General features: G+C 54.0%; 3 protein-coding genes across 9 annotated transcripts; 1 reads left to right on the plus strand and 2 right to left on the minus strand.

Moving 5' to 3' along the window:
• Window positions 1-68: 68 nt before the first annotated feature.
• Hcfc1r1 (host cell factor C1 regulator 1) lies at window positions 69-1469 on the minus strand. 2 transcript variants are annotated; one of them, XM_020171882.2, is made up of 4 exons: window positions 1222-1469; window positions 846-902; window positions 612-740; window positions 69-410 (listed from the first exon to the last, which is right to left on the minus strand). In XM_020171882.2, exons 1-4 carry the CDS (start codon window positions 1314-1316, stop codon window positions 275-277), a joined length of 417 nt encoding a protein of 138 aa, XP_020027471.1. In that variant the 5' UTR covers window positions 1317-1469; the 3' UTR covers window positions 69-274. The 2 variants fall into 2 exon arrangements, with proteins under 2 accessions (XP_020027471.1, XP_020027472.1); XM_020171883.2 differs by lacking the exon at window positions 846-902.
• Window positions 1470-1482: 13 nt separating this feature from the next.
• Window positions 1483-5018, plus strand: Thoc6 (THO complex subunit 6). Of its 3 annotated transcripts, none has more exons than XM_074060431.1 (13): window positions 1483-1773; window positions 2905-3020; window positions 3130-3194; window positions 3283-3386; window positions 3488-3525; window positions 3604-3652; window positions 3762-3833; window positions 3922-4024; window positions 4110-4159; window positions 4244-4306; window positions 4405-4515; window positions 4602-4736; window positions 4815-5018. In XM_074060431.1, the coding sequence occupies exons 1-13, from the start codon at window positions 1726-1728 to the stop codon at window positions 4893-4895; spliced, it is 1035 nt and encodes a 344-aa protein (XP_073916532.1). In that variant the 5' UTR covers window positions 1483-1725; the 3' UTR covers window positions 4896-5018. The 3 variants fall into 3 exon arrangements, with proteins under 3 accessions (XP_073916532.1, XP_020027469.1, XP_020027470.1); XM_020171880.2 differs by having other exon boundaries at window positions 1485-1764; XM_020171881.2 differs by lacking the exon at window positions 1483-1773 and adding an exon at window positions 1804-2769.
• On the minus strand, window positions 4340-12930 carry Bicdl2 (BICD family like cargo adaptor 2). Of its 4 annotated transcripts, none has more exons than XM_020171892.2 (10): window positions 12826-12930; window positions 11355-11650; window positions 8298-8513; window positions 8046-8162; window positions 7777-7923; window positions 6745-6936; window positions 6478-6627; window positions 5943-6073; window positions 5601-5721; window positions 4340-5502 (listed from the first exon to the last, which is right to left on the minus strand). In XM_020171892.2, the coding sequence occupies exons 2-10, from the start codon at window positions 11634-11636 to the stop codon at window positions 5344-5346; spliced, it is 1515 nt and encodes a 504-aa protein (XP_020027481.1). In that variant the 5' UTR covers window positions 11637-11650; window positions 12826-12930; the 3' UTR covers window positions 4340-5343. The 4 variants fall into 4 exon arrangements, with proteins under 4 accessions (XP_020027481.1, XP_073916529.1, XP_073916530.1 ...); XM_074060428.1 differs by having other exon boundaries at window positions 11355-11815; window positions 12826-12850; XM_074060429.1 differs by lacking the exon at window positions 12826-12930 and adding an exon at window positions 12540-12772.
• Between the last annotated feature and the right edge of the window lie 8338 nt (window positions 12931-21268).

Below are 21268 nucleotides of genomic sequence, written 5' to 3' on the forward strand. Positions count from 1 at the left end.
CTTGAGGAGAAACCCCTGGCATCCAGCACCCCACCCTCCCCAGAGGCCTGGGGTTCAAGACTGAAGCGTTCAACTGCTCAGCAATCTTTATTAACTTCGGGGGGATACCATGCATCTGCCCCTTCCTCTCCAGGGCTCCACTGAGCTCAGTGTCCTCTTTTGGGGGAGGGTCCTGGTTCCCATACTGGTTCTGGAGACAACCGAGTGCCTTCGTGGGGATTGCTGCTCTCCTGTAGTGGGGATGAAGGTGGAGAGGGGCACTGCCCATCACCACTCAGAGCTCCACTGAATCTCCAGCTGGGGTTGCAGGATAGTGGGGGTTGGGGATATCCCCCAGCCTCAGCAGCCGGAGGGCCTCAGGGATCAGGCTTCCAGGGTAGCGCCAGAGCAGCAGCTCAGATCCAGGGCTCCTGGTAGAGGAAATGACAGTCAAGGCTTGGGGATGAAGGCTGGCTTGGCAGAGCCACCTCCCACCAGGTCCAGATCTCAGGGCCAAGATTGGAAACAGCACAGAAGTCTGGAAGCTAAAAATAGCCTGATGAGGCAGGGCTTGATGAGGACTGGCTTTGAGGACGGGTGTGATTCTCTAGAAGGCCAATGGATGTACCTACCTGAGTGGGGGCAGGGCTGGAGGGAAAGCCATGGGGGGGCTGCAGTAGGGGTGGTCATTATGTAGGCTGAGTCGAGAGAAGTGGGTGGTCATGTTCTCCTCGGACAGGAACTGCTTGCGCAAGGGCTCCCTGGGGAAAGATGGGAAGGAAGGCAGGCAGGGATATTGAGAGGGGAGGCAGCCTGATGGGGACCAGAGGTGACATCTTGTGAGCCCTCCCTGCCCTCAAACTCACTGCTCCTCCTCCAGGCGCCGTTTGGTGCTCATGGGCACAGCTCCTCGCAGAGGGGAGCTGGGAAAAAGAGAGAGCCAGGTGCACACCACCTTCTTGGCCCCTTCCCAAGGATCTGCCCACCTGAGCCTGCAGAGTGAGCCACAGGAACCCCAGCCCAGTCCTGTCTCAGTACCTCCTTAAGTCACCTCCTCCCCGGGCTATCCAACAGCCTATCTCAGAAGTCTCGACCCTGAGCTCCCAGCTTCAGCCTGGACTTCAACTCAAGCCCAAGCCCCGCGGTTTGCCCCACCCAGTGTTATTCTGCAGATCAGTTCTGAGTCGCCAGCCAAAGCTCTTGCGTCCCTTAGTCGGGCCCACCCAGGGCCCCCACACGCACCTGGCGTCCAGGCCCCGAGCTGCCCATGAGGCAGCCCGCGGGTCGCGCAGGGCCCGACCCGGGGGGCCTCGTTCCAGGGGCTGCTGCAAGATCATTAGTGTATGGGGTCTGGCGGATAGAGGGGTGGGAATCGGCCGTCGGGGGCGTGGCCTGTGGGGGCGTGGCCCAACGTGAGAGGCGGGGCTCCAGGGCACGCAGTGATTATGTTCTGCGCAGGCACGGAACCCCAGCGGCGCGCGGCTGGAAGGCGGGATTGCTCGGCGGGATGGGGGAGGGGATCCGACGTAGTGGGGCAGCCACGGGCAGCACTTCTTAGAGTAAGAGAGTTTCACGGCTCTCTCTTCGGTTCCTGGGGTGCGGACAGCACGTAGCGATCGCCTTTGCGCCGGGCCGGCCGGCAGTTTAGAGTTTCTGGGGAGCCGCGAAGAGGAGCCGCTCGCCTGCACGTCCTCAGTCGTGAAGCTGAGTTGCACGCGGAGCATCCTGGGACTTGTAGTTCTGGAGATGGAGCGCGCTTCACCGCTCGCAGTTCCTCTGGGTCAGGTGAGCAGGGTGCGTGCGCGGTGCTTTCTGGGGTTTGTAGTCTCATACGTGGCTAGGACCCGGTGGGTAAGGAATAGCGCGAGAGCCCTGGCGTGTGGGTGCAATTGTACTCGAATCAGGGGCGGGAGAGTAACCCAGAAGAATCTTCAGACCTAACATCAAAGTCAGAGGATAAGGAGTGAATATCAGTACGTTTTTCTATGCTGGGATGATAGAACCACTTTTTAAAAAATTGACACATAATAATTGTGCAAGAACCAATTTTTTTGTTGGTAGTGGCGGTGTTGAACCAGTAGGCTCAACACCTTGGTAGGCTCTACGAATTGAGCCACACCGCCCGCCCTTTTTGCTTTGGATATTTTTGAGATAGAACTTTCTATCTTCCTATTTGTGCTTTCTGCCTTACTGGGATGACAGATATAAGCCACCGAGATCAACTATGGGTTGAGATGGGATTTGGCGAACAGAACTGCGACCCTTCCTTCTGATTTCCTCCACTCAACTAAGTTTACAGACTTGAGTCTTTTTTTTTCTTTTTTTCTTTTTTTTCGGTACTGGGGCTTGAATTCAGGGCCTCATGCTTGCTAAGCAGGTACTCTACCATTTGAACCACTCTACCAGCCAGCAGGCCTGAGCCTTGATCCCCACTCCCCACTGGGCACAAGAACCATTTTTTTTTTCTTTTTTTTTTTTTTTTTGTGTGGCACTGGTGGCTTGAACAGAGGACTTGTGCTTGCTAGGCAGGCACCTTTTTGTTTTAGTTACTTTTGAACTAGTGTATTGATTCATGCCAGGAAGACCACTTCTTAAGCCCTTTCTGTGCAAAGCTCTTTATATACATTACTTCATCTAATCGTGACATTGTCCCGTGAACACCATCTGACCATTGGAGAAACTGATGGGAGAGGCTCAGTGCTTGTTCAAAGTTCTATTAGGCACCCTGCCTCAACTCGTCTTTCCTCACTCATCCTCTTCTTGGAGCCACCTCTGGGACTGCATGGGAAGGTACCTATGTGTGGGGCCACCTCAAAAGAGGGCTGAGAAGTCTGTGTAGTGGGAGGCCAGGCCTGTGGCGGGGAAGGCAAACAGGAATCTGTGGGTGAAGGTCCCAGACTGGCCTCATCCAGCCTCTCCCCACAGACAGAGGTGTTTCAGACCCTGCAGCGGCTACACATGACCATCTTCTCCCAGAGTGTCTCGCCCTGTGGGAAGTTCCTGGCGGCTGGCAACAATTATGGGCAGATTGCCATCTTCAGGTACCCTCTGCCCTTGATCCCCACTACCCGTGAGTGCTGGTGTTTGATCCTGCTGGGACTGATGCACCTTGCTTCTGACCCCTGGTTTGTCCTTGCCTCTCTCTTTCAGCTTGTCCGCTGCTTTGAGTTCTGAGGCTAAAGAGGAAAGCAAGAAGCCTGTGGTGACCTTCCAAGGTGGGTATAGCTGTTGAGCCTGACTTAGGAGGCTCCAGGTTGGAGGAGGGGCAGGATGGGCTCATTCAGGTTCTGTGTTTCCTTTTAGCCCATGATGGGCCTGTCTACAGCATGGTCTCCACTGATCGCCAGCTGCTCAGTGCTGGGGATGGGGAGGTGAAGGCCTGGCTTTGGGCAGAGATCCTTAAGAAGGTAAGGAGTCCAGGACCTGGGGAAGGATTGGGCTGCCCCATCTGAAGAGAGCCTGTGAGGTCACCTGTTGTTTTTTTTTCCCTGTACATTTCTCAATGAAGGGCTGTAAGGAACTGTGGCGGCGTCAGCCCCCATACAGGTGAGCCAGGGCTCTGTGGGTGAGGGCATGTTGGGAGGGTACTGCCTCTCTAATACTGACCTTCTCTTCCTCCCCCAGGACCAGCCTGGAAGTGCCTGAGATCAATGCCTTGCTGCTCGCCCCCAAGGTCTTAGTCCTTTGCCACAGCTCTTGGCCCAAACCTTAGTCCTTCGCTCTCTCTTTATGGGAATTTGACACTGACTATCTGCCCCACCCTGCTTTCTCTTCTTCTATAGGAGAATTCCCTCATTCTGGCTGGGGGAGATTGCCAGCTGCACACTATGGACCTTGAAACTGGGACCTTCACTGTAAGCAGGGTCCTGGAGCCAGGGTAGGTCATCCCAAGGGGAGGCTTGCTTCCTGAGTCTCCCTCTAATCCTTTCCCTTTCCCTGCAGCGGGCCCTCCGGGGCCACACTGACTACATCCATTGTCTGGCACTGCGGGAACGGAGCCCTGAGGTGCTGTCTGGTGGCGAGGATGGGGCTGTGCGTCTTTGGGGTAAGAGGATAGCTGGTTGGAGGGCAGGGCAGTGAGGGAGGCTGGGACTGACTCATTGGGACCCTTGTGGCTTTTTTACCCACAGATCTCCGCACAGCCAAAGAGGTCCAGACCATCGAGGTGTATAAGCACGAGGTGAGGGTATGAGCCACCTTCCTGCTGTCTGTCACATCCTCCCATCCCTCCCTCTGGCCTCACCTCTGCCCTTCTCCCTCCCAGGAGTGTGCAAGGCCCCATAATGGCCGCTGGATTGGATGTTTGGCAACAGATTCAGACTGGATGGTGAGCTGGGCAGAGTATGTGTTGGGGTGACAGTTCTGGGCCCTTTAGCTGAGGGCCCATGGCTCATTGTGGCTGGGGATTCTTGCCTTTCTGCCAAGGTCTGTGGAGGTGGCCCAGCCCTCACTCTCTGGCACCTTCGATCCTCCACTCCCACCACCATCTTCCCCATGCGGGCACCACAGAAACATGTCACCTTCTACCAGGACCTGGTGAGGCCCTCTGTCTCGCTTCTGCCACCCCTGCCTGGCTCCCCTTTCCATCCCTGACCCGTGAGTTCCCTCCCTGTCCTTCACAGATTCTGTCCGCAGGCCAGGGCCGCTGTGTCAATCAGTGGCAACTGAGTGGGGAGCTCAAGGCTCAGGTGCCTGGCTCTTCCCCAGGACTGCTCAGCCTAAGCCTCAACCAGCAGCCAGCGGCCCCCGAGTGCAAGGTGAGTCTTAAAGGGGCCCTGGGAATCCCGGGAGGCCTGTGCCTTTGGGCAGGTCAGTCATGACTCTCTTGTCCCCAGGTCCTGACTGCTGCGGGCAACAGCTGCCGAGTGGATGTCTTCACCAACTTGGGTTACCGAGCCTTCTCTCTGTCCTTCTGATATCTGACGCCCTTCCCCAGCAAGCAGAAGGGGGTTGTATTCTTTTTTCTTTTTATGATTATGTTTTATTATTTTTTACAATAAAGTTTCAAGCTTTTCTTCTATGCACTTCCTTCCCAAGAATGAAGGCCAAGTCGGTGTAGTGCTTTATATATCACTCTAGCTGATCTTGACACATAAATACCCATCCCCACCCCTACCCTGGAGTAGACCACAGCAAGGACCTAGTGCCTAGGAAAGATAGACCTACACAGATTCGAAGAACAGACAACTCTGCCTTGCCTGTCCCCGCCACCCACCTGGGGCACCTGCCCCAAAGCTGACCCTCCTGAAGAGCCCCGTCCAGCCTCCTGGGGAGGGCACCAGCCCCACTTGGAAGACATCTAGGCCCTGTCGCTCCATTGGCCATTAAAGGAAAGTGAGTCCGGAATGGCAAGGGTGGCCGTCCTCAAGTCCTTCGGAAGAGGTTGCTGAGGAAGCCGCCGGCCTGCCCAGGGCCCAGGCGCAGTGAGAAGCGGGTCGTGGCGCGGCGCGGGGCCGCGGCGGCGCCCATCTCCTTCTGGCGCTGGGAGCGCAGCTGCTGACCAATCACCACCTGCATGTCGTCCTGGGAGGAGGCGGGACGGGTCAGAGGGCCGGCTGCGCCCAGGCCTCGCCCCTCCGGCCCCGCCCAGGCCCCGCCCCTCCTCTGGCCCCGCCCCTCACCTGCCAGGCCTCGAGCTCCTGCGTGAGCGCCACCTTCTGGCGGATCGTGCGCAGCAGCTCGCGAGACAGGGAGTCCCGCTCCAGCGAGACGCGGCTGAGCTCCAGAGACAATTCCAGGGTCCTGTAGGAGAGAGGGGCGGAGAACGGGTCCTGGGGTGCTGGGGACTCAAGGGCCCCGGCGGGAGGGGAGCCTCTAACAGACCAAGGAGGCCTGAGCACCCCTACTCGGGTGGAGATTATTATAACCCATATCATGCAGGGGAAATGGGGACCCAGAAGGACATGAGTACTCTGGGGTGCTATCGCTCCCTGGGGTGGTGGTGAAGGACGGGAGAGGCTCACTTGTTCACGGCCTCATCCCGGTCCGAGAGTGCGCTCCTCAGGGTCTCCTCCGGGTCGTCCTGCGCTCGAAGCTCCTTCTGCCTTTGCAGCTCCTCCCGCAGGGTCTGCAGCTCTGTCCGCTGCAGCGCGATCTGCCGGCAGGGGAGAGGCCAGCAAGGCAGATGGGCCTCTGGGCCTTCTAAGCAGCCCTGCTTCCGGCTGGCTCAGGTTCTACCCGCCCTCCCCTCCCTGCTCGACAAACATTCTAGGCTGGTGCAGGGTGGGGTACTACAAAGCTAAAAGAGGGGCTATAAATCTGCAGTAGGGATGCAGGGAGATGCATGGGTTTGTGTGTGTGGAGGGGGACGGGTTGCAGCCCAGGAAATCTTCCCGGAGGATGTGCAGGCTGGCTCTTGAAACATGACTGCAAGATCGTTGAGATGGAGGGAAATCCAGGTATAAGGGGCTTAGTGGGCAAAGGCTGAGCAGTTGAGATGGAAAGGAGAACTGGACGTCTGCCAGAGCTCTGCATCCAGCGCCATGCCCCCTCCCTCACCTCATCTTGCAGCCTGGATACTTCTGCCTCCTTCTCCTCTAGTGTCTCCGCTGGGCTCAGGGGTGCCCTCTTTTTGGGGGGCTCCAAGCTCTCCTCCTGGGCTGAAGGCTGGGAGCTGGACACTTCTTTTGCCTCCAGGGACAAGGTGCTCTGCACGTCAAAGGAATTGAACAGTGCTGTGTGGAATCTCGTGGAAAAAGAAGGAGGGGCAGAGCCTGTACCTCTCCATGATGGCACTGGTAGGGGCCTGGTGGGCCTCGAGCTAACCTCGGCGTCTCCGCACGCCTTGGCATCCTGACCCTGGTCGCCGTCTAGGCTGTGAGCGAGCTCTGACTGCAACGAGGCGCACGACACATCCGCGTCTTGGAGACGAGATTCCTCCTCCAGCTCCGAAACCCGCCGCTGCAGCCTCCGAAGTGCGCTCAGCGCCTCCCCAGCCTCGAAGCGTGCGCGTTCCAGCTGCAGAGGGTCAGGCCGAGGGCACCTGCTGTAAGCCCGGCTCCTGCGCCCCGCGGCGAATCCATAGGGGGCGCCCGAGAGCCCGGCAACCTCACGCGTCCCTCCCCGCACCCCCCTTACTCCCTCCACCCCATCAGTGGGGGCGGGTTCTCCGTGTCTTGGATCGCAGGACAATTTGGGCAGCGCACTTCCCCTCGGCAGACACTAATTTCCTCATCTATAAGGCAGGGCGTGCCAGGAATCACCCTGTCCCGGCCCCACCCCATCAGGTCACCTTACAGAGCCTGTCCCCTCCCCTGCCTGGCCTACCTTCTAACCCTCACAAAGTACTTTGATCTAGCGTTATTAGTCCTTCTTTCTGAGCCTCACGCCCTCACCACATCCCTGTGAAGTGGGTACCATTACTATTCCAACTCACAAGTGGGGAAACTGAGGCTAGACACCTTCACAATAGTAAGAAGGGGCATTTGGGTAAGAATCCAGGTAATCTGATCCCACAGCATAAATTCTGGAAACCTCACACATCAGATCAGAGCTCCCTCTTTTCATTCCTTTTCTCCATCTCCACTGCCCCAAACATGGTGCCGGGCAGGTATTTCTAGCCTGAGCTCTGGCCTCAGTCCTGTCCCTGAAGCTGCCAGGCTTTGATGCATTCTGCGAGTGTCCCTCCTCTGCTCCACAGCCTTCTGTGGCACCCAGCTGCTCTCAGGCTAACGTCCATACTCTGCTGGCCTAGCCGCTGCACTCCCAGTGATCCAGCTCTGACCACATCTCCCAGAAAGCTCCGAGGCTATTGCCAAGGGCCCAGCTGGTGTCCCCTCTTCCAGCCCCACAGGTTACCTCCAGACTGTGTTCCTTCCTCTCACGCCTTAGCAGCAGCAACTCCTCGTGGGTGGTCTGTAGCCTGCCCTGGCCTTTGTCCACCTCCTCACGCAGGCCTCGGATTTGGGTCTCCAGGTCCTGCCTGCGGCTCTGCAGCATCTGGTTCTGGAGAAACGTATCAAAGTTGGAAGGGCCAGCCCCAGAGACCCCCCCCCCCCCGCTGAGCCTTTCTGGCTCAGACAGGTCCCCAGCCCTAACTCCAGGCTCCAGCCCCAGCCACCACTCACCTCAGCCTGCAGACTCTCCAGCCGTGTCCTCAGCTCTGCCCCCGCCAGGGCTTGCGCCTGGCACTGCCCCCGAAGGGCGTCCAGCTCACGCTGAAGCTCTTGCTCAGTCTGGGAGGCCTGGGTTTGGGGAGCCAGCAGTGGAACCCTCAGCTGACCTGGGCCTCAACACCAAGCCAAGGCACCCACTGACCCGCCCCCCACTGGGGACCCATGTGGTAGCCCCCACCTCTCCAAGGGTCAGGACCATCCCACCTGGGCCAGCTGCTGGCTGAGCCGGAGGTTTTGCTCGCTGAGTTCGCTGAGGGCTCGTGCACGCTCGCGCCCGCTGTCCTGCTGCTCTGAGCGCTGTTCCCCCAGCTGAGCCCGCAGGGCCTCCACGTCCCCCTCCAGCTCCACAGCCCTGGCCTCCCACTCGGCGCCCCTGGCAGCCAGGCCCCTGCGGAGCTCGTGATTCTCCTGCTGCAGCCGCTGTGGGGTGGGGCAGAGGCCAGAGAGGAGGGAGACATAGATTGGAGCAGCCCCGGAGGTTGGGATGGAGGGACAGACACCCGGGCAGGGGGGAGGAGGGAGAGAGGGAGAGGGAGATATATATAGAGAGAGGGAGAGAGAGAGAGAGAGAGAGCGCTGAAGAGTTAGGGAGGGAAGCAGAAAGCACGAAACCCAGAGGAACAGAGGGAAGGTGACAGAGGAAGAGCGGTAGAGAGAAGGTCCCAAGCCAGAGAGGGGGCTGACACTGAGTGGAGGGTGGGAATGGATGCCCTGATGTGCACTCACCTCTGGCTGCTGCCTGGGCTTCTGGACGCGAGCACGCAAGCGCCGTTTTTGGCGCCTGAGTCTGGCAGAATTTAAGCCCCGGCCCATGGCGCCGCACACCAGCGGTGTCCTGGGGGCTCTGTGGGCCCGGCCTCTGCCCAGCCCCTCTCCTCAGCTCCTTCTAATTAACTCTGGGCTGCTCCGCCCTGGACTCACGCCTCTGCCTGCCCTCCCCAAAACCTGTCCGACCTGGGGGGAGGGCGGAGGACGCACTTGGCACACCCGGGTACCCAGCTTGGGGAAGCAGACAAGTCGGGGCGCGGGGCGGGGGGCTCTCTCCAGGCCCTCAAAGCAGGAAGGGGTGGGGCCAGGTGATATCATGACCGCAGTTGCTACAATAATAATTATAGCATTGAGTATTCCAGACAGGTGTTCTGTTGCTCTACCTACATTATTTCATTTAATCCACTAGAGGGAGAAGTGTTAACATCCGCAGATGAGGAAACAGGCTCAGAGAGGTTAAATGCTTGTCCAAGGACACACGGTAAATTGGGCCAATCCAGGCAGCCAAACTCTTACCCAAATATGACAGGGCAGCACGGTGCCAGGATGAAGCTAGCAGGCTTGGGATACAATTGTCCTGGACAGTGCTTGGTGTTGCTGCTGCTGAGTGGTCTGGGCAAGTCTCCTTAATATCTCTAAGCCCCATCCCTTGTGCTTCCCTCTCAACATCCATCCACCTTCCACCTTCTTTCCACCTAACATTTCCTGAGCTCCTTCTGCCCTGGGCTCTGGCTATGAAGAGTGAAGAGAGACCACCAAATTCACCACCTCCGACAACTTAGAACTCAGTGGGCCATAGGCAAATGGACACAACATGCCTGAACCAGGTCATCTCAGAGGGACAGTTCTTCACAGCTGTGAAGAACCCCATGGAGGGCTGAAGGTATGGTTCAGCAGTAGAAAACCTGCTTTGTAAACCCAAAGCCCTGAGTTCAAAACCCCAGACCCCTCCTCCCAAAAGAAACAACCCCAGGGAAGCAATGTAGAGTAAGGAGCAGGGTGGGGTGGGGGCTTTTTCAAGAATTAGTTAATGTTTGGATTGAGTTGTCCAGGGCCAGCAGGAGCCAACCGGGAGAGAGGGCTGTTAAGGAATAGCAGGTGCAGAGGCCCTGAGAGAGCAAGCTTGAGTCATTTAAGGAACTGAAAAAAAGGTCCTGTCAAAGGAGGAGTGGTGTAGCTAACAAGTCAGGGAGGCCAGATGTCTCTTGGGGACTTTTAGCCCAGCCCGTGGAGAGGAGTTTCAGTTTCATCCTAAGTGTGATGAGGAATTGTGGGGGAGATTTGGGGCCAGGAGTGAAATGATCTGATTGTAGCATTTGAAATTCACTGGTTGTCCTTTAAGAATGAGCTCCAGGAGGGCAGAGGGGAAGGTGTGGGCACTGCAGGGCGTGGGGCAGTGGGGTGGGGGCTGCCAGTGCAAAGGCTGCAACGACCATGAGAAAGGGGTGAACTTGGAACCTGGCATAGAAGATTCCACAGGCTTGCAGAGGTGGGGTGAGCATGTGTGCACCTCCATACCACATAGTGTCACCACTCAGGGCAGCTCAGAGCAGGAATGGGGACTGGCAACACAGGTACACCAGGGTATTTAGGGGTCCAGATGTGAGCACCAGGGTGAGTGTGGGGACAAGAACAACCTGGGGAGAAGGAAGTACTACTCCTACTTCCCAGTGTTGGGCAGGAAAAAATGAAGACGATGTAGAGAGCACTGAGTCTGGCATAGGAGGGAGCTACTCTACACTGCTGAGGAGCTAGACTCAAGACCCAGAGAGGACCAGCGGGTTGCCCAGGGTCACACAGCCGGCAGGGGTCTGAACCTAGGTCTTGACTTATCCTCAGAATTCTTTTTCTCCTCCTCCCCATCCCCCAAATGCTGATAGAACCCAGAACTTTGCACGTGATAGGCAAGTGCTCTACAGCTGAGCTCCATTCTCAGCCCAGAATTCCTATTCCTATTTATGTATGTATGTATTAATTTATTTTTAGACAGATGTAGCCCAAGTTGGCCTTGAACTCATGATCCTGCTTCAACTTCCAGATTGCTGGGATTACAGGCCTGCACCACCATACCTGGCTCAGATTTTTTTTTAATTGTACTAGGGTTTGAATTCAGGGTCTCATGGTTGCTAGGTAGGTGCTCTTATCACTTGAGCCAGTCTGCCAGCCCTTTTTGGTGTGTTGGATATTTTCGAGATAGGGTCTCAAACTATTTGCCTGGACTGGCTTCGAACTTCAATCCTCCTGAGCTCTACCTCCTGAGTAGGTAGGATTACAGCTGACAGCCATCAGCGCCTGGCCAGAATCCTTATTTTTAACTATGAGGCTACACTGACAGGGAAACTGAGCCCAACCTGATCAGTTCCAAAGGCATCTCCCTGCCCACCTGTCCTCCTGCACACTGCCCCATGTTCCTTTCTCCTCTGCTTGCCTGGCTCCCTTCCCTTGTCCACCCCAGGCCCACCTGCCCTCTACCTGCCCCAGAGCCCAGCTCACTTCTTCATGCTCCAAGTGCTGGGCGCTCAGCGTCTCCAGCTGCCGCTGCAGCTCCTCATTCCGCTCCAGAAGCATCTTGCCGAGTTCAGCGGCCAGCAGCAGGTCTTTCTCCTTCTGCTGCAGCTGCAGGGCCAGGTCCTCGGACTCTTCAGGTCCTGGGCCCCCTCCCAGGAATGACTCCCGCCGCTCCAGCACAAAGGGGAAGAAGCCCTCCTCTCCGCTGGGGGAGGCGCCCCCGGAGAGCAGCCCCGACCGGAAACTTGGTCCTTCTGGGGAGTTCATGGCATCTGCAGCGTCTATGGGGACAGGTCTTTACAGGACATGTCACCCTGCAGCCCCGCGTGCTTTGTCCTGCTGGTCAACAGCTGGCTCTCTCAGTCCTGGAGCCAGGGCCTCCCTGGGCCACGAAGGGTTAATGATCTATGTTGGCCACCCAGCTCCGTTAATGTCCTTAGGGTAGACTGAGGCAGGGAGCAGAAGGAAATCAGCTGCTTCTGCCAGACCTTCTCTGCCCCCAGGGAGCCTTATCTCACCACGTTGGGACTGCAGTCCCCTTCCCTGACAGTCCCCTTCCCTGAGCCCAGCTGTGTGGCTCCCAGCCTCTTGCCATCTGGGCAACAATCCCAGAAGCCTGTTTCCTATGGACTTGGCTCTCAGGGATAGATCCAGCTCCTTCCCCAAGAATGCAGGACCCTCACAAATGGGCACTTAGATGTCCTGACCGCTTTGCTCCCAGAAATCCAACTCTCGCCCATTCCAGAAGCACAGCCCCTTCTCTCACATTTTCATGGCAGGACACACTCCTCCAGACTGGAGGTCCCCATTCTTAGTGGCTTTCTTCTTGGATTCCCAGTCCAGCCTTCTATTTTTAGCAAGATCCGAGGCATTGCTGCCCACACCCCTAGGGACTCGGGAGCCCTCACCCCCGGACCCCCAGTCTCCCTGGGCCCTGGCTTAGGCCCAGGGCAGGGCGAGGTAACAGGTTGTGCCGGCCGCGCGCCGCCGCTCCGGGTTTCTGTTTACTTCCCGGCCCGCCCCTGGGGATGGGAGCCCTGCGCTCCCCGAGGACCGCCCAGGACCAGGGGTTCGGGGGCTCAGGAAGGAGGGCCCGGCGTCAGGGCTCACCCGCTCCAAGCCCCCGACGGTCCCCGCCCCCTACACACGCGGAAACGGGCGCGCACACACCTGTCACCCCTCCCTTCGCCAGGTGTCCAAGCGCAGCCAGGTCCGCAGACCCCAGGTGTCGCGAAGCCCCGGGCCAGGACCGCACCTGGGGGGAGGGGGTCTCCCCGACCCCAGGCCCGGCCGTCCGAAATCCGGCACCGCCTTCCGTCAAGCCGGTGTCCCCGCTTCCCGACAGTCCCAGGCGTCCCTCCCGCCCGGCTCCCTCTCATTCTCCTCCGCCGACCTGCCCGGCTCAGTCCTGACCCAAGCCGGAGGGCCCCGCCCTTGGCGCCCCCTGGGCTCTCACCCGCCGCCGCCGGGCTCCCTCCGAGCTCCCCGCGGTCCCCGTCCCCTCTTCCGGAGGTGGCGCCAGGTGCACGGCCCGCACAGGTGAGGGGGCGGTGCCGTGGGAGGGGCCGGGGCGCCCCCTGGTGGTGGGAATGGGCAGGTGGGGCGAAAGGAAAGTCACCTTCGCCCTCTTGGAAACACTGACCCATCTTGTTACGGACGGGAGTACCAATCGAGTACCTACTGTTGCAAATTATATGCTGAGCATAGACGTCAGTTCGTTTTTCCTCACGTCTGGCCGATGGGATAGGAAATTATTATAACAAGGAACCTGACGTGTGAAGCACTCTGTTAAGTAACCTCTTTTGCAGGCACAGCTTGTGTACTTTCCTGACATCCTGAGGAGGCAGGAACTGCAACTACTCCACTTCGCAGATGAGCGAGCTGAGGTTCAGGGAGGTCACCTGCCTTGTTTGGGGTCCACTGAACTTGACTGTGGACAGAGTGTGGTGTTAGGTCTTGCTCTTTATTGATTCCTTGCTGCCAACAAGGACGCTGAAGCCGGGACAGCTGAATCCATGGGGCTCCAAACTTTGTCCTCGGTTCCTGCGTTGGGCAGAGATGGGCACCATGTTCCAGTCCAGGGACAGAAGTCTTGATATGGAGAGAAGGATCCAGATCAGGAGACTAGGGACCAGCCCCCATGTAGCTTGGGCATTCTTGGTGCCCCAGCCATGGTCTTGTGATTTGTCCTGACTTACTTCCTTTAAACACCAGGGCTCCCCGGGCTGTGGAACAGAGAGGGTGGGTGGGTCCTGGCAAATACTTAACAGCAGGCTGGATGGGGAAAACAGAGGAATAATCAATTGCCAATTTCTGTGGTGCAAATTCTCCCTCCTTTTTGATTTCAAACCATGGCAGGACATCCACAGAGTGTGGAGATGGAGGGGATGTGCACAATAGCTTTTTTTTTTTTTTCTGCTTCGTTGGTTAAATCCAGGCCTTGCACATGCTAAGCAAGAGCCCTACCAGAGCTGCATCGCCAACCCCACACACAACTTTTGCCAGAAAGCAAGCCATAGCTGGGTCCACACACCTCTGGATGGGGGTCAGGACTCCTGAGTCTTGGGGAGCTGGGATCTAGAAGAGAAAGGGAGTGAGAGCTGAGTTCCCAGCTTATAGGAAAAGGGGAACTAGGACTCCTCCCAGGGAAGAGCCCAAGAGCTGGGACTCCTGCATCCTGGGGCTGGAACAAGTCTTCCTGCCAGCCAAGAGTAGGGAGCATGGATTCTTTGCAAGGGGGTCACAAACTGTCTCAGAGCAGCATGGCCAAGCAAGGCACTAGGTCCTGTGGGAGCACCCTGGTGGGATTTGGAGGGCTAAAACCATCCCAGCCTCCCTTTGGTACTGCTGCCTTGGAAAATATAAGTTTAGGGTCCCCTCCAAGTGCCAGACACCTGGGTCCCACCACCGAACACCACATACAGCATAGCTTCTCTGAGCCCCTCCCACCAGCCAGGGGCTGAGCTCATCTGGAGATGCTCCCAGTCCACCCAGGATGTGAGGGGGGTGTAGACCTATAAACCTGAAACAAACCAATAAAACAATAGAGCAAAGGAGCTTGGCTCAGGGGTACTGGCATCATACAGCTTCAGTCCACATCCTAGTTTGGCCACTTACCAGATGTGTGTGCTCATCTGACTAGCTTTTGTTGCCCTCAGTTTTCTCATCTGTAAAATCAGGTGATAACAAGTGCCTAGCTTATAGGAATGTCAGGAGTAAACCAGGGTGAAGTCCCACATTTGGTCCTGGTGATCCTCGGCAAGGTCATAGAGGTGACTCACCTTCTTGTTATATTGTTTTTCATCCTCAGGGCAAACCTATGAGGTCATACTATTCACAGGTGAGGAAGCCAGCTCAGAGAGGCAAGGTCAATTGTGGGTACATACAGACCCCTCATCCCAGCTTGCCTGGCTCCTAACCCCAGGCACTGTGAACTTTTTTTTTTTGGTTTTTTGGTGTTACTGGGGTTTGAACTCAGGGCCTCACAAGAGAGAGGGGGAAAGGGAGGAGGGAGGAAGGGAGGGAAGAAGAGAGAGAGAGAGAGAAAGAGAGAGAGAGGAGAAAGAGAGAGAGAGGAGAAAGAGAGAGAGAGACTCTTGCTATGTCACTCCAGGCTGGTCTCAAACTTGAAATCTTCCTGTCTCAGCTTCCCGAGTGCTGGGATACTTTAGATATTTGAATCTATTCTCCAGCTATTCTGGACCTGAGTCCTGGCCATCAGCCCTGCTGGACCTGAGTCCTGGCCATCTCAGATTGGAGTTTATCCCTTTCCCCTACTGCAGCCTCCCTACTGATCAGGAGGAAGATACCCATCATCCCCCTGGACAGAGTGGCCCCTGGGAAGCCCTGGAGAGCTGGGACATTTCTAGATAAGAAGCAGGGGTGAACAGCCAGGCCTCACCTGCGCTCCAGCCTGGCCCCCAGCTTCCTGGAGCCTCACAGCCCATGCCCAGCTGTCTCCATCTGGGTAGCCCCTAGCCATCCACAGGGGGCTGGGGATGAGGGATCTGTCTCCTCCTCGGGGTAGCCTTTCCAGACCTCACAAAGCGTTGGCCAGTGTGAGCTGGGCATCCAGAAGCTGGCAGCACCCCACAGCTCTCTCTGGGCTTCCACACAGGCAACCCAGCAGGAATGGCTGGGCTCCAGCCAGTGGTGCCTCCAGGCTCTTATGACATATACAAAGTCTATGAACACTGAGTAACATTGTTTGCAGCACTTAAAACTTTTACATAAAAGACTTCACACTGAATACATTGTTCAGCAACATGGTTTTTTAATAAAAAAATATGCTTTTCTTAAAAGCATTCAGAATTGCAACAAAACAGCTGCAATTTTTTTAATGACTACAGAGTGGTATTCAGTTGACAGAACAATAATTGTTTCATATAAACAGCATCAGAGACAAATGAAGATGAAAAAACTTATCCCCTTATATAACCAATTTGTGCTGTGCACCGACATGAACTTGACATGAACTTGTTTGAAAGGCTGGCGTGGTGGTACACACCTGTAATTCTTGCACTTGGGAAACAGGAAGATTGCAATGTGAAGTCAGTCTGAGCTACATAGCAAGACCCTGTCTCAAAGCACCAAAAAAAAAAAAAAAAAAAAAAAAAAAAAAAAAAAAAAAGTTTGAAATTCCCTTGCAGTTGACAACCCCACACTGTAATAGGCAAGGTTATGGTCAAGGTGGTACACACCTGTAATCCCAGCACTCTACATGTGGAGGCAAAAAGGGGTCTCCAGTTCAAGGCCAGCCTGGGCTACATAATGAGACCTTGTCTCAAAAGAAAAAGAAAAAGAAAAAGAAAAACCCCCAAATCCTGAAACAGCTGGGCACTGGTGGCTCACGCCTGTAATCCTAGGTACTTGGGAGGCTGGGATCAGGAGGATCAACGTTCAAGGCCAGCCTAGGCAAATAGTTCACAAGACCCCAGCTCCAAAACAACCAGCACAAAATGGCCTGGAGGAGTGGTTCAAGCAGTAGAGCACATGTTGAAAAGCTTGAAGCTCTGAGTTCAAACTCCAGTCCCACGAAAAAAGGAAAGGAAAGCCAGGTACCAGTGCCCACACCTGTAATCCTAGAATCCTCCTGATCTCAGCCTCCCAAGTAGCTAGGATTTGCCTGGGGACAAAGGGAGAGGTCCTGTGCAGTGGCAGTTTTCCTGGTCACAGCCCATGGTTGAATGATCAGATGACAACAGGTTAGTGTGTCTGGCATCTTTCAACTTTGGGGATGCTCCTTCTTTTATAGTCCCAGGTGATGTGATTGACAAATTCATGTGTTTTTTTTTTTAATATATGATTTGATATATTTACAGCTGTAATTGTTTACTGGCACAGATAAATTATTGAACAGTTTGTGCCTCGTGGTGGTTGGTTGCTTGTAAAAGAGATGTAGAGTCATTCTGAGGTGGCATTTATCCTCAAAATGGAATAGCCTAGGTCAAAACCGTTGCTTTATAACATGGAGTAAGTCAAAGCCTGAGACCTGCTGTTCTACACAACACAGAATAACCAGAGCAGGACCTGCCTGTTCTCAAATAGCCTTTCCTTTCCTATTTTTCCTTCAGCTTAGCAGTTCTCTGTCTTTCTTTTACAGTACTGGGTCTTGAACTCAGGGTCTCCACCTTGAGTTACTCCACCAGCCCTTTTTGGTGATGGCTTTTTTTCTAATAAATTCTATTTTGGGGGGAGCACTGGAATTTGAACTCAGGGATTCCTGCATGCAAAGCAGGCACTCTACCCCTTGAGGCACACCCCTTGTGGTGGGTGTTTTTGAGATAGGGTCTGAAGAACTATTTGCCCAGGCTGGCTTCAAACAGTGATCTTCCTGATCTCTGCCTCCTCAGTAGCTAGGATGACAGGCGTGAGTCACCAGTGCCGATAGCAGCACTCTTTTCTTTCTTGCGTTTTTTTTCTTTGGTGGTACTGGGGTTTGAAGGCAGGGCTTCATGCTTGCTAGGCAGGCCCTCTACCTCCTGAGCCCCTCCTCCAGGCAGGGTCTTGCTATGTAACTAACACAGGCTGGCCTTGAACACACAAGTGCTCCTGCCTCAGCCTCCAGGGAGTGCTGGGATTACAGCACTCCCCAGCTTGTCCTGTGAGTCTTGGACAATACTCAGAACAGAACGAGAAGGCTGAAGGAGGGAGGCCTCTTGGGTGCGCTGAGATCCTTGAACTACTTTTTTGTTTCCTCTTTAGGAGGGGTATAGGTTTTCGTTTCTCTTTCATAACGGGCCATACTCATCTTTACTGTCTCTTCAAACTTCTCTTCCTCTTTAGCAGACATGGTTGCCCACATCTGAGCACTTCTTAGAAAACTCTGAGAAGCTGACCAGACTCTGGCTGTGTCTTCCTATACTCTTTCTGGCAAGTTGCACAAAGATACGTATGATGACATTTTGCAAGTGGGCTTTTTAGGATTTGCTTTGCCCATGTTTAGACGTGAGGCACAGAGTTGCCCAGTGCCCATCTTGTTCTCATTTCTCCTGGCACTGTCTATGGAGCTCAGTGTACTGCAGTGGCTCAGAACTTGCTTTTTTATTTAACCTTGCATTTCTAAGGTTTTCTCCAACTTAAAAAATAAAAAAAATCAGGGCTAGAGGCAGCACCTGCCTAGTAAGCATGAAGCCATGGGTTCAAATCCTAGTACCACCAAAAAGAAATCAATATTAAGTTTATTGAAGTATGTATTAGTTTACTGGGGGAAGGGGGGAAGATGGAACAAAGTCCCACAACTGGGTGTTTTAAAAACAAGCAAGGTATTTCTCCTAGTTCTGAGGATGGAAGTCTGCACTCACACTCGGTCCTCTCTGGAGGCTTGCAGTTGTATCCGGCCACTCTCTGCCTTGGTTCCACATGACCTTGTCCTCTGGATCTTCTCCCCTGGGTCTCTGATTCAAATCTTTCTTCTCCTTGCCCCTCATTGCTCCATTTCTTTTCTTTCTTACTGGAGCTTGAACTCAGGACCTCGTGCTTGCTGGGCAGACACTCTAGCAACTTGAGCCATGCCTCCAGCCTTCTTTGGGTATTTTTTGATAGCTTCTTGCTTTTACGCTGGGATTGTGAGCCTCCCTTGTAGCTGGGATGACAGGCATGCACCACCATACGCCCTGCTTTTATTGGTTGAGATGGAGGTCTGGTGAACTTTTTGTCTGGGCTGACCTCAAACCTTGATCCTACTGATCTCCACCTCTCAAGCAGCTAGGATTACAGGCACTAGCCACTGCACCTGGCTTTCTTTCTTTTTCTATGAGATGGTCTTCCTCTGTAGCCCAGACTGGCCTTGAACTCTCAGTCCTTGTGCCTTAGCCTCTGGAGTGCTAAGATTACACCACAACTAGTTCTCCCTCTCCTTTCATTGGTAAAGACATCAGTCATTGGATTGAAAGCCCACCCTAAATCCTGGATGATTTCATCTTGAGATCCTTAACTTACATCTGCAAAGACCACATTGCCAAGTAAGGTCACATTGCCAGGTGCTTGGAGTTAAGACTCGCACGTATCTTTAGTGGGGCGTAATTCTACTCACCACAGTGAACAATCTACAAATAATTACATTCATCAATGTTAGGTTTTTGATTGTTTTTGTGTGAAAGCTGGTAATGCTAGGCAGGTGCTCTGCACTGCTCATCTCAGCCTTCAATGTTTCTTTTGAAGCCAGGCACCAGTGGTTCACTCATGTAATCCTAGCTACTTGGGAGGCTGAGATTGGAAGGATCAAGGTTCAAGGCCAGCCTGGGCAAATAATTCCTGAGACCCCAATATCCAAAATAACCAGAACAAAATGGACTGGAGATGTGGCTCAAGCCATAGAGCTCCTGCTTTGCAAGTGCAAAGCCCTTAATTCAAAAACTCCAGTCCCAACCACCCCCCCAAAAAGAGATTCATTTGATGAATCTAAACAAAAACTAGGAGCAGCATAATTGCCACCACAGTTGTGATAAATTGTCCCCAAATTTCTCTTGCCCCTTTGCAGTCAGCACCCCTCCAGCCTCCGCCAGCCACTGACAACTTCTGGATTCTCTTTCTGTCACTGTGAGTTTGTTTCTTCCAGAATGTCCTGTAAAAGGAAGTCATGGACAGGATGTGGTCTTTTGCGTATGCTTCTTTGATTTACTATAGCGTTTCTGAAATTCGTCCCTGTCATATGTGTCAGTGAAATCAATGGGCTTGAAAATTTTTAAACTAGAAGTTGTACAGTGCTTGCCTCCACTTGGACTCACAGTTGTGACATGGCGGCTGGGGTCAGGGTGATGGCTTGACCACAAGCACATGAGCGACACCCCCAGTCCTTTTGTTTTTAGTTTGTTTCTCAGATTGTATCTTGAGTTTTCCAGTTGTCTTGAGCCACCACACCCAGCACAATTGTAACCTTTGTTGTTGTTGTACTGGGGTTTGAACTCAGAGCTTTGCAGTTGCTAGGTAGGCAGGTGCTCTACCACTTCAGCCTTGCCACCTGTCCAAGGATCACATTTTAATCCAAAATAGTCCCCTTGCCTTCTCATGTGACTTTCAAGACATTCACATATTTCAAAGAATTCAGGCAGTTTTTTTTTTTTTTTTTTTTGGCAGTACTGGGTGTTGAATTCAGAGCTTTGTGGTTACTAGGCAGGTGTTTTGCCACTGAAACCATGTCCCCAGCCCTTACTTTGTGCTTATTAATGGCAGTGTAGTTTCCACCTATTTTTTTTCTTTCTTTCTTTTTTTTTTTTTTTTTGCTTTTCTGGTGCTTGAACTCAGGGCCTTGTACTTGCTAGGGCAAGTGCTCTACCACTTGAACCACCACACCTCACTTTGTCCATGATATAAACAGTATTTAGTGAACATTTCTGTGGATGTGTAGGAGGGGTTCCACCCTGTCATACATCTCGGGGGCATTAGTGAGTGGAGGGCTCTGGGATCTCTTCCTGTGTAATAACCACTCCACAACTTAGAGGCTCGAGACAACTATTTGTTTTGCTTACTTTTTGCAAGGGATTGAACCTTCGTGAATGCAAGGCAAGTGCTGTGCTACTGAGCTACACCCCAGCCCTTAGTTCTTTTCCTCTCACATTTGTGAGGGTTAGCAGGATTCTGCTGGGTGGTTCTTGCTGCTGGGATTTCATGGAGTTGCAGGCAGATGGTGCTGGGCTGGTCAACAGAAGGCTATCGCCAAACTGGTTTCCCCAGCACTGGTTTCCATTTGCACCTGTGATAAAGAATCTAACTCTAGTTTCTGATGTTTGGTTGCTGACAAATTTTCCCCCCCCCCTGGTGAGGTTGGAGTTTGAACTCAGGGCTTCACATTTGCAAAGCAGGTACTCTACCTCTTGGGTCACACCTCCAGCCTATTTTGGAGATGGGGGCCTCTTGAGCTATTTGCCTCGATCCTCCCCTCCATCAGCCTTCTGAGTAGCTAGGATTACAGCCAACAGTGCTCAACTGTAAGGTCCTGAGTTCAAACCCCAGTACTGCCAAAAAAATTAAAAAGCCCTTGTCACGTTCTCAGGCAATGAGTAATCAAAGTCTCCCTGTTTCTCATTAGTCTCCAGTCACAACCAAATTTTGGATGGAGGGCTGGTCTTATCTTAGGACAACCACAAAACACTCCTCCAGCAGAGCAAGAATTTCATCCGGGCCACACTCAGGATCTCAGCTGGTGCAGTCTGTGATCAGAAGACTTCCAAATTCTTTGTATCCCACTGGGAAGAATCCATGGCAGGACATGTGGATATAAATGGAGCTTACTCAGTTAGGGAAGGGAAATACAAAGGGAAGCATGGTGAGGCCCAGATGGAAGCCGGAAGCCAAGAGCCGAGAACGCACCTGCCTTGCGGGTGCTTTTAAAACCTATGATAACCTATGGGAAGGGGAGAAGAAGGAGATTCCCAGCCAGTAATCAAGATTGGGGAGGG

This window comes from Castor canadensis, chromosome 17 (genome assembly GCF_047511655.1).
Source record: "Castor canadensis chromosome 17, mCasCan1.hap1v2, whole genome shotgun sequence".
Lineage (NCBI taxonomy): Eukaryota > Metazoa > Chordata > Mammalia > Rodentia > Castoridae > Castor > Castor canadensis.